Raw genomic sequence first — 16,791 nt, 5'->3', positions numbered from 1 at the left:
ATAATCGAAAAGAATTTTTTTTATTATTATTTTTTTTTGTTTTATATCAATCAAAAACCAAAAGTGAAATTATAAATTGTAAAAGAGAAGACAAAACTTACACTCCAAAACAACTATTTCTATATAAGAAGAATTTGTTATAATCAATAAAACGTTGTTCCTACAAAAAATTAATTTATAATAATAAACAGCAGCATTTGTTTATATTTTTTACAAATTTAAAATTTTGTATGAATAACGAATTTTGATAATAACTTATTCTAAGCAGCTTTTTGTGCTAAGAAATCAGTCAACAGCAGCATTTTAAATTTAAAAAAAAAATAACTATAACACACAGCCTCTTATTTAATACACATAGAAATAGTTGAATTGGAAATTAAGATTTTCTCTTAACAAAAATTTATGAAAATTTTACCTCTTTGTTTTTATTTATAGTCTAGATTGAATATTTTTATTTTGTTGAAACTTTATTATGAAGATGGTTTTTATTTTTTAGGTTTTGTATTTTTTTTGTGTCTCGATTGATAAACATCATTCGTGTTTTTTTTTTGTTTTGTTTTTATTTAATATTTTGCTTATTTTGGGTTCCTAGGATTTAGTTTTAAATTTGCTGTATCTTTTCTAATAAAATCATATATTTTACATAAAAATAATAATTAAAAATATCTATTTAAAATTGAATAATTACAGAGTAAAGTTGTTTTTTTTTATATTTAATTAAAAAATCGGGAGACCTACTTTTATTCAGTTTGTTTTTTTTTTTTATATTTTCTTGTAATTATAAGTTGTTTTTATCTTTATATATATATATTTTGTTTATAATATATATATATTTAAATTGTTTAAGTTTGGAAACTATATGTGTTGTTTTTTTTTATTTTTAAGCATAGTTTTTTTTTGTTTTTTTCGCTTATTTATATTCATTTTTTTATACAAAATATTTTTTTATTTTTAATCACAATATTTGATGGAATTTCCTCAACATGTTTTTATTTGTTGTTGTTATATTATTTCTTTTTTTCTTTTTTTGTATGGAAATTGTGTGTATTTTTTTTTGTTTGTTTTGTTTATGATAATAACTCTAGTATGTAATGTTGGTATGTTATATATTTTTTTTTTGTATTTTTACTCACTCATCTCGTACCCTTTTATTTATTATTATAAGTATTGAATGTAAATAAAAATAATAAATATTTTTTCTTCTTTTCTTTCGTGTGCATGCTTATTTTTATTTATTTATTTTTTTTTTAAATTTTGTTCAAAGAAAATATTTATAAATAAAAAAAATAATTTATTTAAATATCAAAATACATGCAAACGAAAAAAAAAATAAAACAAATCTAACTTCACACTTGAAGAATTGTGTGTGGTTTATATATTTTTCTTTTCTTTTTTTTAAATTTTTATTCAACAGCAGCATGCAGTCAGTCAGTTTTTTTTTTTATTTTTTTATTTAAGAAAAAAAAAAGAAAATTACTCTCTTCTTTTTTTTATCAACAACATTTATTAATATTTTCTTTGGAGATGAAAAATTCAGATGGAGAGGAGCAGGAGGAGGATTTAACACAGCAGCAAGTTAATTTCACTCCATTTTTTCTTTTAAACTAATCACTCCCAAAGACTCGTTATTAGATTATAACTTTTTTTAAATCGTTTTCTTGTCTAAAATACATTTTATTATTTATTTATTTTTTTTTGTTGTTTTACTTGTTTTGTATAGAGGATAAATCTAAATAAATGTGTTCCTATAATTTTTATTTTTTTTTAATTAAAAATTAATAATTGAAAATTCTAGAATAGTTTATAATATAATATTTACTTAAAATAAAAACCTTTTAAGTCTGTCTAGAGACATTTATTTAAAAAAAAAAATAATAATAATTAAAAACAAAAAAAATTATTTACTTTTAGTCTTACTTAACATAAATAAATATTTTTTTAACTTTTTGTTTATTTTTTGTAGAAATTTGTTTTGCTATATAAAGTACATGTATTGTGGACAAAAAAAAATTATAGAGGGAGGATGTGACGTTTGGTGGTTACTTACAAATTAAATATATATATATTTTTTTTATTTACAGACACAGGAGGAAATTTAATAAAATAATAATTAAAAAATAATAATAATAAACAAATACATATATGTACGTTATAATATAAAACTTAAAATCATTACACAAAACATTTTAAAAAATAAGTTAGAAAATATTTAAGCGTTTGAATTAGAGGGGTATAGTTTGGAGTTCTCTTCTTGGAAAAAAACAAAAGAAACAACACAAAATTGACCCAAAGACATACAATACAGTCAGAACTAAATATTTTATGTATGTATGTTTGTGTTTTTTTGTTGTTGTTCTGTTTTTGTATTTTAATTTTTTTTTTTGCAGAGAGAGAGAATTCTCATCTATTTTTTTGTTTTTTTAATTTTAGTATTTGTTTCTATAATTTTAGTTTTCTTAACATTTGTTTTGTTTTTCGTCAAATTTGTATTTGTTGATGTTGTAGATGTTGATTTTAGTCTCGTACTTCTTCGGACATTCTTTATTCCCTACTGATCTCCCTTATCAGTGTCATTCTCATTATTCGTTGATAGATTTAATGTTTCTGAATTACCACTTTGACGTGTTTGTCTTGTAGAACGTAATTCCCTTCTCTTTTCAGCTGGGCTATCTAATGAATGTTCACCACTTGATCGTGGTCTTTTCAATCTACTTGATGATCGACGTTCTTCATAGCCATCACCATCATCACCACCACCAGAAGGTTGTACCTTCTTTAATATTGGTTGAATAATCAATTCGTCAGCTTCTTCATATGGCGGTGGTAGTTTAGCAGCATCAGCTGCATTTGTTATCGTTAGACTAATGCGACTTTCACTTCGTTCACTACGATCACTGCTAGTGCTAGCGCCAGAGCTTATCGGTGGGGCAATGGTTATAGTCGTTTGTGAGGGTAGATTTGCTGCAATGCCAGCCGAACTAAGTGGTGTAAGGGTAACTTTGTCAATGGAATCACAACCAGAATGTCCTCCACCCATGCCACTTCCATCTCCTCTGCCTCCACCACCACCTCCGACGCCACCTCCAGTCATACCGCGAAGACTCTTTTCAATGTTGCTCATCGAGCCTAGATTCAGGGGAAGACAAAGGTCATCTTTGGAGCTACTCGATGTGTGACTATCTGAACGAGAACGTTTGGGCTTGTGATCGTCATTGAGGCCAGACGACGAAGCCGATGATGTTGGTATCAAAGATATACCCGAGCCGAGACCTAATGTGCGCGTGTAAATGTCCATTTGTTGTTTGCTAAACTGCTCAAAGGCATCCTTCATTTCTTGATCACGGCTTCGTTTGCTACTTCCTCCACCGCCACCACCCATGCTACCACCACCTCCGCCGAGGCCACCACCACCCATGGAGAGTGGACCACTTCCGGCAGCTGCAGCCATTGCTTGGGCAGCCATTTCGGCAAGGAACGCCTGGCTAAGATCTCCTGCCATTGACATTTGTGGTAATTGCGAAGACGATCCCTTCGAGCCACTCTTACTGGACGAAGATGACTGTGATCCAGATGGAAGTTTACCTTGAGTGAAAGCTTGCAATGTTGCTAGGTCAGGTGGCAGTGCACCACGGGCCAAACTCTCCATCCACTTTTGTTGTTCTTTGGCTGCTTGTTTTTCATGAGCCTCTTTCGACGACATCGACGAGGACGCCGATGAACGTTTTTCTGATGGTGGATTAGGTTGTGCTCCCAAACTACTCATCAAACGTGAAGCTTGTCCCAAATCCATTCCAGCCATTCGGCTAAGTGATTCCAATAGATGTGGATCGGCATTACCCATCAACAGACTGGACAATTGAGCCATTTCATTGGCAGCAGCACGACTTGAAGCCGAACTACGACCACGTCCACTACTCGATGTTGAAGTCGAGGCACCACCCATATTAGCTGTGCTCATAGCATTCGAACGTGAATTACTTGATTTTCCTTGCGATTGATGTGAACTCTTCGATGTAGACGATGATGAAGTCGGTGGATTGTTTGCTCCATTCAGCAAGTTATATTGTTGTGCTAATTGATCATATGCAGACATACCAGAACCCAGAGAATATGGATTCAAACCACCCAATCCCAATGGAGGATACAACAAACCTGGATTGGGGAACAAAAATGGGAATGCACTATTCCCTGCGGCAGATGATGCACTTGATGTTGGAATATTCTTACTTCCACCACTACTGCCACCCGATCCTTGTCCTCCGCCACCACCACTTCCACCCTGTGATGAGCTACTACTCTGTTGCGAGTTGTCTTGGTTTTTGCTCTTCTTGCTCGATTGAGATCCACTTGTTTTGCCTCCGCCACCACCTTGTGATGAAGAAGTACCACCCATTCCTCCTAATCCAGCTGTACCAGCTGCAGTTAATAATGCAGCTAAACTTTGTGCATCCATTCCAGGCAAATTACCCAAACCACTCAATGCGGCAAGATTGTTACACAAATTCATATTACTCATATTGCCAAGATTACCTAAAACACCCATGCCACCCAAACCGGGCATTCCAGCAAATGGCATTAGCAGAGGATTCTTTGGATCGAAAGCACCCAATCCGGGTAGGCCAGACAACAAGTTGGGATTGAGACCAGCCAATCCTCCAAATTGCATTGCATTCGCTTGATCAATGGCACTCTGTCGACTAGATTTCTTCGACTGCGATTGTTGTGGTTGTTGCGATTGCTGTTGCTGTGAATGACTACTTGTCGATGCATTGCTCGATGTCGAAGATGGACGACCACCACCGTGATTCTTACTTGAACTTCCACTGAAACCGCTTGTGTCCATTTGACTTGATTTTGGTGATGGTGCTGACATTGGATTTTGCATGTGTTCCAACCATTTTGGATCGACTTCATAAGCTGGATTATCCGTTAGCCTGAAAAAGAAATGGGATTTTTAATAAAAATTCTATTAGGAGTCCCTGTGAGGAGACTTACCATTGCATGAGTCTCTTAAGCTGTGGCGCTTTGTTTCCTGTAAGACGTTTGCCTGTTTGTTTGTTAATCACCACAACTGGTTCATCACCCGTAAGACTTTGGGGTCCTGTGAGTTGGGGTTGTTGTTGTTGTGGTGGTGGTTGAGGAGGTGGTTGTTGGGGAGAAGCTTTAGGCATTGATGCTTGTCCCGATGAACTACGGTTTGATCGACGATAGTCCATGTTGAGCTGTTCATTGAGGGCAGCATTTTGTTCAGCCAACCATTTGTTCACCTTAACGTCATGGGAGTTGTATTTGGAACTGAAAAGTTGATACAAACAAATACAAATATGAAGTTAGATAAGATTTAAAATTTGAGGTTATATTAGATTTTAAATTTGAGGTTATATAAGATTTTAAATTTGAGGTTATATAAGATTTTAAATTTGAGGTTACATTCGATTTTTATATCAAGATTTTCCCGTGCTCATATCTGGCTCTTAAAACCTTAAAACTTACGTCATTTCAACAGCTTGTTTCATATCAGCAAGCATGACTTCATAAGCCTTACGTTGTGATGCTGGCAAACATTGCATCATCTTTTGTTGCTGTTTAAGGAACGTTTGAGGATCAGCTTGCATAGTTTGAGCAAGCAATGCATTTAAGCTATCCTTCGATGGTACACCACCCATAGCCATATTTTGCAATGCAGCCAAACCAGATGACGAAGATGATGCATGCGATGAAGAGGGTGATGCCGATGGCATTGATGAGCTATTCTTTGATTCTACAAAAAAGACAAAAAAAAAGAAGAAACAAAAAATTAGAATCCAAAAATCTTCTCTCATAAATCTTGAAGAGACCATCCTTACTTCCTGGTACACTTGTTACTGTTATCGTAAATGGTTTTTGATTACTTTGATTGGCCATTGTAGAGGGTACGTTAGCCGGTGTCACCGATACACTTGGTGTTATGGTTTGTTTTTTCGACGATGGCAGCGATGGATCGGGGAATGTTTTTTGTTCTTTAGCTGCCGACAATCCTAGAACAATTTCATCGAGTTTCTTACGTTTCTTTTCCTTTCCAACAACAGGTTCTTCGATTGTCTGTGAAGGGAAATTATTCAATCGGTTTTCGTTCAATTCGGCTTTCTTGCTGTTGTTTGATCTTACGCAATTATTCTTTTTCATTAATTTGCTAAGAGTATCATCGAGTTTTCCTTTGTTGTTGTTGCCGCCGCCACCACCCATTGCAGATGCAGCATAGGCAGAGCTCATAGCAGCCATGCTTTTCTTATTGCCCATGGAAAAGTCTTGCACTTCACTTAAATCGATTGGTGCAGCTGCTGCTGCAGCTTTAAGCATTTCGCTAATATTTCCGGCTTTGGGAAGACTGTAAGACAAAGGAAGAAAGTTTAGTAATATTCAAAGTTGTATGGGAAAAGAATTTTACCTGGAAGACAAATCCATTGGTCCACCCATTTGTGGTGGAGGCGTCTTCATCGGTGGCACCGCTGGCTTATTGAACGACGGAGTCGATGACTGTCGTGGTGGATGTTGATGTGCTGGCGGTGGTTGCAGCGAGAGCGATGACGAACTTCGTCGTGAATCGTTGCTATCTTCCTCACCACCCCATCCTTTTTGATTCACTAAAATAAGATAAAAGAAGACAAAAAAAAAATATGATGAAAAACTTTTGTCCTAAATTGACCAATTTTGAAACTCACTTGACTGCGTACTATTAAGCAGAGCATGCAGTTTAGCACGCTCTGTCTCGACGTCAATAGCGATATGTCGCTTCCTTTTTTTACCACCACCCGAAGAGTTAGGTGCCGGCGATGGTGATCCACTTGGGACCGAAGGAGAAGACATCATTGTTGGTTGTTGTTGTTGTTGTGATGGTCCAGCGCCACCAGGAATTTGACTTGCTTGAAGCTGAGCTTGTAAGTGCTTTGGCATGCCTTGATCGGTTGTAATGGTAATCACGTCTGGTGTTTCTGAGCGACGCTCAATAACATTCAAATGACCAATTGTTTCGTGAAGAGCAATATCTAAATCGACTCCTTGACAACCAGCATAAGCTGAATAATTGGGACCAACTGGCCATTGATTTGTCTCGACACATGTGACAATATGAGAGATTCGTTGTTCTAAGGCAAAGTCCTTTAGCCATCGAACCATGCATTTCTCGGCTTTGGGACGTTCCTTATCTGTCTTATGTTTGACCGAGGGCTGAATGACCTCAAGGTCTGGGAAGCGTGCTTTCAATTCAGCAGCTTGTTTCTGACATTCTTCTTCAACAGCCTTCTCTTTTTCTTTCATAACTTCTTCTTCGTCAGAAGTTTTCTTTGCATCTGGACCAGCTAGATCTAAAGCATCGTCAGTCTTCTTGGCCGACAAGTCAGTACAATCCATTGGTTTCTCAACAGTGGGACTTGATGGAGGCAGTGAATCCTTTTCTGTGGGTTCTTTTTCGGCGTTGCCATTTTCGCCAGCTGATTCTTCTGGTTTGGGTTTGGTTTCTTCAGTTTCTTCGACGGTTGCAGGCTCTTCGGAAGAATTTTCCTTCTTGGCAGGTTCTTCTTCAGAAGTTTCTTTTTCTGGAGTGGGTTTGTCTTCAGGAATCACCTCATCTGTTTCCATTTTTTCTTCTTCAGCAGGATCACAAATTTCTTTGATTGGTTTTTCCAATTCACCACGCAACTCAACATCCTTTTTCTCAGGATCAGTCACTTCGGATTTGCTACTAAGATCAGAAGCAGCTTCTTCTTCACCCACACTGGAGTTAAGTTCTTTTTTGACAGATGGGACTGGTGATTCTGGTTCAATGGATTTATCGGCTGGTTTGCTAGAAGCTGATAAATCCTCAATTCCTTCTTCGGATTTCTTATCCAACTCAGCTTCAGTGCTAGCAGCCTTTTGTTCACCAGCTTCTGGTACTGCTTCAGTATTTTCTTCAACCTTTGGCTTTACTTCAGCTTCTTCAGTTTCTGCCTTGACTTCAGTCACTGTTTCTTTCTTTACTTCTTCTTTGACTGGACTTGTATTAGCGTCCAAGTCAATAATCTCATCCTTAACAAGTTGAGACTCCATTTTGAACCGCTGAATTTGAGCTTCCAATTCCCGAAGGAATCTCTTTTCTGACTCAAGAAAACTAAACGTTGGATCATTGAATATAAATGTTTCCGACCGATATAAGCCATGTTTTAGAACTGCCATAACAAGTTCTTTATCATGTCTTCCGGGTTCCCACCAATCAGGAGTGTCCACATTATTCTGACACAATTTTAATCGTTCATCAAATGTATGATGACGAATTACCTCGCGAAGTTTTGAAAGCAACTCTAACCGATCAAGTATAAGCTTAGCATGATCTTCATTAATGTCTTCAATGATTCCTTCCAAACCCCGTTCGCCTTCAGTCAGCTTAACACCAGCTTGACGTTTACACATTGCAATGAATACTTTATAATAATCACTTAGAGTTTCATCACTTTTTCGTTCCAAATGTGCCATTGCTTTGAATTTTGTCCAATCAGGTGCAATAATGCTGACGCCTTGTAGCAAATCAACACCATACCCAGTTAATACCCGAAGGAATTCATATTCTTCACGTCGATTCCATTTTTTGGGAATACTTTCAAGACGTTGACGCTCACGCTCTTTGGCGGCAATTTCCATTTTACCTTGGCGCTCCATTTTCTGGAATTTGTGCAGATTCTAGGGTTATTGTTGAAATGTTTTGAGAAAATAAAAAGTTTTTAACTAAGTGTTTACTCAAATACATTACTCAAAGAAATTATTTTAACTAAATTAAATGCATGCTTAATGAAAGAAAGAAAATATATAAATGCTACGAACATAAAACATGAAACAAAAATGTGATGAAATCAATAAAAAAAAAAACTGAAATGATGAATTTTAGATACGAAGTGTTGATTTATATGGAACTTGATGAGTGCGTCACACTTTTCACAGCTGGCTTAAAAGAATAATATTGGAAAGGGACTAACCAAGTTTCGGGTCTGTAGTTGGTTAGATTTTTTGAAAAAAGTTTTCCAATTTAAGGTATTTCAAGAAAAATCTTCCTTAATAACTAAAAATTAAGTCCTAACGCATCCTGAACATCCCAAATGATTGTATAACATAAGACTTAAATACGGAATTTTGAATGCATTGAACCCAGCTTCAGTTGTAATTAGGAAGCCACAAACATTTTCGAAATAATCAGCTTATTAGGTTTAGGACAATAAATGAGTTCAAAGCTCGGAAGACAAAGGTGATTTAAAAACATAGGTTAAAGTCGAATAATTGAAAAGAAAATTTTTCGAAAATTCGGTCTTATGTGCGAAGAGAGCAAATAAAAAAGAAAAAAAATATAGTATACTGAACTCTATGAGCTGTGCAAATATGTGGATGTAGAGGAGTGCTACAGAAGACATATTCTCACACACAAAAATTAACAAAACAGAAGCCTATAAGTTGTACTCCGAAGAACACAAGGGTGTCACCCTACCTCTGCGTAGTGGAGAAAAATGCGTACCATTTGTAAAAAAAAAGGAACAACATAAATCTAGTGCGAAATCTAGAGTTGATGGGATGGAAACATTTGTTTCATTATTTCAAACACAATAGAGTTTTTATAAAGAAGCAATTATATGTAGGTATGGTTAAAGAAATTAACCTAGATGATTAATTATCTCGTGATGGTCAATCAAAGAACATAAGTCGTTTCATTTAGAAAGTTAAAATCTCTTTTTGTAAATGTCTGTATGTGTATTCAAGTGACAAATAAAACACTGGAATTAAAATTTTGAAACGATTTCATCTTTTATATTTGGAGATATTTTGCGTAAAACTCATAAAGGGATATGCATACCACCATAGATTAATGCACTTAGAACACAACAACGTACTTTTCTTTCGTAAATGGCTGCATTCACGAAGGGATCTTAAGCCAGCGGGATAGTTTTGTGTTGTTGTAATGCCATGTTAAATCACAGCTGATCGTGAACAAATGCAGGTATAAAAATCCAAAGAAATCCTAAGAAACTTCTGGATACCCATCTATCTCATGGGAAATGTAAAGAACAACTGATTCGTGTTTACAAACTTATCAGGTACTTAGGGGTCGGTTATAGCGATCAGGAAAATTTTTCAAACATATATTTTGTAACACGATTATAGACGACGGAAAGAATTTGTATTGCGAAAAAAATGTGCAATGTATTTTTGATGCAAATCTTTTTTTGTTCCAGCTGATTGACATTTAAAACAAAATGAAACAAATCGTTCCCTGAAAAGTTGCATTTTTTTCCTGTTCTACTGCAAACGAAAAACTTTTTCGTGTGTATTTCAATCAGGAAAAAAAAAATAATAAAAAATCAGGAAAAAAAAAGAAGGAAGATTTTGTGGTTTTTCATATGACATAAATTTTCCTGATCGCTATATAGCTGCGATTCTTTGCAGGCATTTATCTACTGCTTAGCAGTTGAGATTGCTTTCAGCTACTATTACTCTAATGAAAAGGTAGTTCTAAGCAGCTTTAAGACTAAGCAGTAGATAAATCTGGCCAAAAGAACGCAGCTGATTTAAATCCCTCTCAAAAATGATATTTCGGGAAAAGGAGCGAATTTATTTCATTGCAAATAGAGTCACACCATTTGTTACCAATATAGACCTTAACCTTGCGAACTCGAATATGGATCTCATTCAAAATCGACACTTAGTTTAGCACTATTCCTCTCAACATACGATACGTGTCTAAAAACATAGGTTAGGTTAAAGATCCTCATGGGTCCAAGAAACTAGCAAGCTTGGAACTCACTAGTCCTACCACTCGGAGCTTCTAATGAATACGAATAGACTTTTTACGTCTATTTTCACTAGATCACTAGGGTCTTCTTAATAAACTCCTGCTCAAAATTAACGCACACATTTTTCGTCTTAAGTTATACCCCTGCATCTTATTTTAAAAGGCTTTAAAATTCTTTGGTGCATTTTTTTGTGTTTTGTTATTGTTAAGCAAGTCGAAAAAATGCTAAACTGCAACAGTATTATCAACCAAAAAAAAGATAAATCAAATTTAACAATTCAAGGTCTGAAAACTGATTATAAAATAATTTTTATTTTTAAGAAGAAAAATTTTAAAAAAATGGAAGCGGGTGACGGTTCTTTCCCATAATTGTATGCAATACTTGGTATAGTCTCCTCTAGCGCATATGACAACCTGGAGTCGTTTGTCCATTCCACTAATTAACTTTTGAAGGTTTTGTTTTAACACTTCATTCACTGAAGTTTTCAGTTGATCAAGACTGCTTGGAGGTGGATTTCGGTCGCGAATGCATCTTTTCAATATTTCCTACACATGTTCTATTGAATTCAAATCCAGATTTCTGTGTGGTTAATCCGAAGCTGGAATATTAAAATCTTGAAGATATTCTCAAACTACTCTAGCATGCATTATCGTGCATCAGACTAAACTGTGGACCAAATCTAGGGGTGATTGGAACCAGATGCTGTTCGAGGGCATCAGTCAAGTATTTTTGGGTACTTAACTTAGGTCTAGAAAGGCTCGCTAACTCCGTAGGTGTTGTAAAGCAGATTTAACTCCATGAAATTTTATGACTCTTCTTTAAAAGGCTCGCGGGTTAACAGACAGACTTCAGCAAATCTCTCCCCAAATCTTCCCGACAAACATATTATTCCATACCTTTAATTTAAGATCACTATTGTCTCATTTGAGAAAATAACCATGATGCTGTGGCATAAAGTAATAGCAGGACTTTACTTTAAAATAAATAGGATGTGCGTTAAATTTGAGCAGGAGTGTATAATTCTCCTACATGAAATTTTTTTTATTGGAGGGAGCAACATTTTAAACGCTGTTTGTTTAAATATGTCACTTAGCTCTCTGTCGCGAGCTTTCGATCCAACTCATATTTGAGTAGTTTTAATTTTTTAAAGTTGTTTTATTATTTGAAACACTACAAAATTAGATCTTTTTAGAATGTTTGATGCGTCAAAAAATTAGCAACATCAACATTATATTCTTGCTAGTGTTAAGTATTATAATAAGCAATTCTACTTCTATTACATGCATAGAAAGAGAGACAGAAATTTAATTTTCAATAATTCTACAATAAAAAGCAATCGAATGGGATCTTTTTGTTATATCATTCTTGCCTTCCTTCACATCAATATTTTAAATTTCCTATTAATAATAAAATTAAAGCAAATTTAAAAAAAATCATTTTTGAAGCCATGCTTGTTAAACCATATCAAAATAAATGCCTTTGTCTGATTATGTATGTATTTGGTTGGGTGTTAAAATGAAAATGAAATCGCATTTAATAAAAATAAAATGTATGAATATTAATGAAGCATGATTGAAAACATAATTAGCATGATAAATGTAAAATTACATTCATAATAAGATTATACTAACCAAATACATAGCCAACTTATTGAAATCCAAGTTGGCCAATTGACTGGCATCGACTGGATTCAGCAGACTAAGCATTAGGCCAATATCTGCAGGAGTTGGCATTTGTACTTGCTGTTGCTGCTGTTGTTGTTGCTGTTGCTGCTGCTGTTGTTGCTGTTGTGATTGTGAGGATTGCATTTGAGCAACAGCGGATGTGCTTGCATTCGAAGACGATTGCTGTCCACTGCCGCTAGCTACTCCACCTCCACCACTTCCAACAGCAATATTTCCACTATTTGACGAAGAAGCACCAACTTGTCCACTTACCATACCATGAGCCGATGTATTTCCACCTTGCATCATAGCTTGCATATTATTTTGTTGTTGTTGCTGTTGCTGCTGCTGTTGTTGTTGCTGCTGTTGTTGCTGTTGTTGTTGCTGCTGTTGTTGTTGTTGCTGTTGATTTTGTGAGTTAACAGCAGCATTTTGCATCATTTGTTGTATGTTTGAAGTGCTTGGCACAGACAGTGGGGGTGTAGATGAGACCAGTGCCTGTAGCTATATTTTTTTTTTTTTTGCAAAATAGGTATACATAACACAGACATGGTTTTTACAAAATAGTTATATACGCATATTTTTATTGATATATGTATGTATTTGGTTTAAATCAATGAAAAAAAAACAGAGTTGAAATAAAACAGAAAATAAAGTGCCTGTATAAATTTTTTAAATTATCAACTCAATATTGTTCAAAAAGTCCTGAATTTTCTTATTTTTCTAATTTTTCGATCCCAAAAAAAACAAAAAACATGAAACTCAAAAGTAGTACAAAATTTAACAAATCATAAACAAATAATAAACAAAACTACTCAAATTTAAATGAACGGATGAACTGAACTAAATTTCTAAAACTTTGCTAAATACGATTTCAAGTTAAAAATTCCACAGTTGAAAATATTTAATGAGCTTTGCAGCAGGTAGTTGCAGTTTACAAAAATTAAATAATAGAAAAACTTTACTCGTATGTAAGAAATTGGTTATGTTAAAAGAATTTCATTTTTGTAATTTAAAAGACACTCATAAATAATGACTTTCCCAAATTCTGAGCTACTGAATTTTAAAACCACTTGATGGAAAATTAATGATAAATCAATTGGAATAGATTCTACACCTTTGCTCAAGTTTCTGTGTTATTAGAGCGCATATTCAAAAGAAAATACATGGAAATACATGGTTAAAAAAAGGAGAACATTTTGTAGCATTAACATTATCTGGTATGTTCCATCGTCATCTATCAAACTTGCGAGATTTTAAAGATAATTCTCTCAGAAAGATGTAAAGCTCGTTACTCTAGTAATGGGTTGGTGTATACGCCATTTTCACATTTTTTAAGAAATGGCATTTAACCCTGTCGGTACACGGGTGCGAATTTGGCAGGACAAAAATAAAAAATTACGATTTTTCAAAAAAGTGGTCACAAAAGGGTGAAAATATGTTTTTTTTTTTAATTGTAATTCCTCACAGAATTTTACATCAATTTCATATATGATTCTCTACAAAATATTGAGACCGAAAAAAGTTCTAGTGACATGAAAAAGTATAAACCAAATTGGCACCCGTGTGCATATCACGTTAAAGGTAAGGTTTATGTTTTGTCAACTGGACATGAAATAACCGCTGGCATTTTTCAATTATCAAAAAAGAAATATGTAATTAGAATTTTTTTTCTTCAAATCCACAAAACTAACAACAAAAAATTGTTTCCATTGAAACAATTTAATTTTCAAATTGATTCCATTGATTTAGCAACAATAAACCACAAGAAAGTCTAATTTTACAAAACAATTTAATATACGAATTTCAATTCGCGATTTTTTCACAAAATTTTAAGCTTTGAGCTGTGGCATACTGCTAGTATAGATATAGATTGATAATAACCTTATCTTTACCATGGTGCTCGTCTTATACTAGCATTAGTTTTTATGATTTATATGTTCATATGGCTCACTTCTTTGAGCCCTATTATAACTCACGAGACGAAGTTTTTACTCAATTAGAACGATTTTTCAAAAACTTATGTTGTCGTATTCCGATTAGAAAACCACGACGATCGCATCGTAATGTAGCTTAAAATAAAGAAACAATTTGCCAGTGTAATCTTTAAAAATCCGAATCGCTTATTATAGACGCAAAAACTTTAATTAGAAAAATTTTCTAGCGATACGCAAGTAATAATAGACCCCTAAACAAATGTTTCAGAAAAATTAGTTGAGTATTTCATTTACTTATTTAATAGTAGTTTTCACCTTCTTGCAGGAATGTAGAGGACCTACATTTTTATGTCGAGTCCGGAAAGCTGAGTTTAAATTAATGTGGCCAAATTTGGCAGCCTCTGACAGATTGGGGAATATACATAATAAGGAACACAGTTCTCAAAGTTCACCATGCATGGTGAAAAGCTTTTTCTGTAAAAATCTCTCACCAACACCATGCAGGCAAAAAAGAAAGCATGTATTTGATATTTAATTTGAAAAAATAAGCGCACTAAAAAATCTAATTTTGGTGAGTTTGTACATTTATTTTTGTTTGTGGTGGTATGTATGTTTTGCTTTTGTTGTATTTAACAAATCGATTGAACAAATTCTAGCAAAGAGCAGATACAAATTTTAGAGATGGATTGAATTTTTCGAAAGGTTTATTCCGAAAGTAACACGTAATAAGAGCCGTTTGCTGAATCGAAACTTAAGCATTTAAGTTCCATATAAATCCTTACGTCACAATTTACGCAGAGGAAAATGTAGAGAATACGAGTTTTTTTTGTCAACATAAATTATTATAGTTTCGAATCAGCAAATAGCCTTAAGTCTATGAAAGGTTAGCTCTTAAAGTGCGTGGCTACACGGAGACTGCCCAGGCGCCTATCGAGGTTAGTTCCTGGACAAGAGGAGACGAGGAGTTAAGAGGCCTGGGTAATAGAAATGTAGCCAGTCACAAAAAGCGTAATCTTGAGCTTCATTTTACATTCATTTTTTGGATATGGCAGATAATTAATAAGAACTAAGGTGAAATAAACTATATTTTCCATTATTTCTTCAATAAATGCTCTTACATTTGAAGCGTGTTGATAAAGGAAACTGCGTTCTATATAAATTGTGGTCGAAATACGCCTAACTCTAAACGAAAGTGTTTTTCATAGTACTTACGAGAAATAGATAGTCTACATAGGTTTTATAAGCCTTTTTCAGTCAGTAGTTTAGGTATTTTCCAATTTCTTCAAAAACATGAAATCAAACATGGTTTTTGCTTTCGAGATAGCACTTTAAATAAGTAAAATAAGATGACACCAAATACATAAGATAAGATAACACAGAAACTTGACCATTATGCAAGTTTTTAGATGTTTTTTTTTTATAACAAGTTTTCATAATTCTTTCATTCAACTGGAAACCAATAACTTTTAACCTTTTTTAACTTCAGACAATAAACTAACTAACTTTACTAAAATATAAGAAAATAATAACTATCTGATGAATTACCCTACAATAATAACTAAACTTTATCTCATTACTGTGCTGATTCCAACACTCAAATTTTTACAACAAAACAATAAATAAAACAAACTTCTCTGGAATATATCATCTACTTTACTCACCTTAGCCTTTTGTTGTTGCTTCATTTCCTCCTTTTTGTAATTTCTTTGATAAGCCGTTATAACACGCCTTAAACGTGTATTCAAATCTTGCATTGACGGCCAAGTTGAATCATCAGATGGCATACTTGTAGGCGGATAACAACTGCTTGTACCACTTTCCTCCTCGTCCAAGCCTAAACATGAGTTTGACATTGTCTCATTGTTTGCGGCAATACTTTCATCGGCACTATTCTTACCCGATGAACTGGGGCGATCTGGATCAGCATCTTTGCTGCTGCATTCGCCACCTGGTTTCGAATCAGAATCTTTGGTTGCTGTACCATCATCATCGACTTCATCAGCATCTTCATGTTTTGAATTAGCATCATCCTCATTGCTAATTATTATGAGAGATTTGCAAGTAAATAATAAATTAATTAGTTTAATTTTATGTTAATCATGAAACATTATTTTTTGGATTTAAATTGTTGTTTAGTAATTTGTGCGCACGCTGAGATGATGAGATTTATTTTTTTTTTTTTTTTGTTTTAATTTAATTTATTAAGAGTTTGTATTTCGAATTTTGTTTTATACTTAGTTTAATTTTTATTTAGACAACAGGATAACATGCTTCAACGAACGACAATAGACAGTAGAGAGTTTTTAATGAATAATTATAATAATAATCATAAAAAGTATATACGAGAACAAAAAAATACAATAAAAACAAATAAATGTTCAAATAACAATTTTTCGTGTA

General features: G+C 34.0%; 1 protein-coding gene across 14 annotated transcripts in view; it reads right to left on the bottom strand.

Annotated features, from left to right (window-relative positions):
• Nucleotides 1–476: 476 nt before the first annotated feature.
• The window catches only part of LOC129914343 (chromodomain-helicase-DNA-binding protein 7), a 65,881-nt gene continuing 49,566 nt past the window's right edge, over nucleotides 477–16,791 (bottom strand). For 4 of the 14 annotated variants that reach the window (XM_055993545.1, XM_055993594.1, XM_055993560.1 and 1 more), the window contains 8 exons: nucleotides 16,053–16,428; nucleotides 12,422–12,958; nucleotides 6,702–8,694; nucleotides 6,428–6,623; nucleotides 5,847–6,367; nucleotides 5,494–5,761; nucleotides 4,996–5,295; nucleotides 477–4,934 (listed from right to left, as the gene is read on the bottom strand). In XM_055993545.1, the coding sequence (XP_055849520.1) occupies nucleotides 2,549–4,934; nucleotides 4,996–5,295; nucleotides 5,494–5,761; nucleotides 5,847–6,367; nucleotides 6,428–6,623; nucleotides 6,702–8,694; nucleotides 12,422–12,958; nucleotides 16,053–16,428 (6,577 nt within the window). In that variant the 3' untranslated portion in view covers nucleotides 477–2,548. The remainder of the gene's footprint in view (nucleotides 4,935–4,995; nucleotides 5,296–5,493; nucleotides 5,762–5,846; nucleotides 6,368–6,427; nucleotides 6,624–6,701; nucleotides 8,695–12,421; nucleotides 12,959–16,052; nucleotides 16,429–16,791) is intronic. The other 10 variants (XM_055993624.1, XM_055993643.1, XM_055993576.1 and 7 more) reach the window with 8 other exon arrangements.

This window comes from Episyrphus balteatus, chromosome 1 (genome assembly GCF_945859705.1).
Source record: "Episyrphus balteatus chromosome 1, idEpiBalt1.1, whole genome shotgun sequence".
Lineage (NCBI taxonomy): Eukaryota > Metazoa > Arthropoda > Insecta > Diptera > Syrphidae > Episyrphus > Episyrphus balteatus.
The sequence above is the reverse complement of the archived record's forward strand: the minus strand, read 5'-3'. Positions and strand labels throughout refer to the sequence as shown.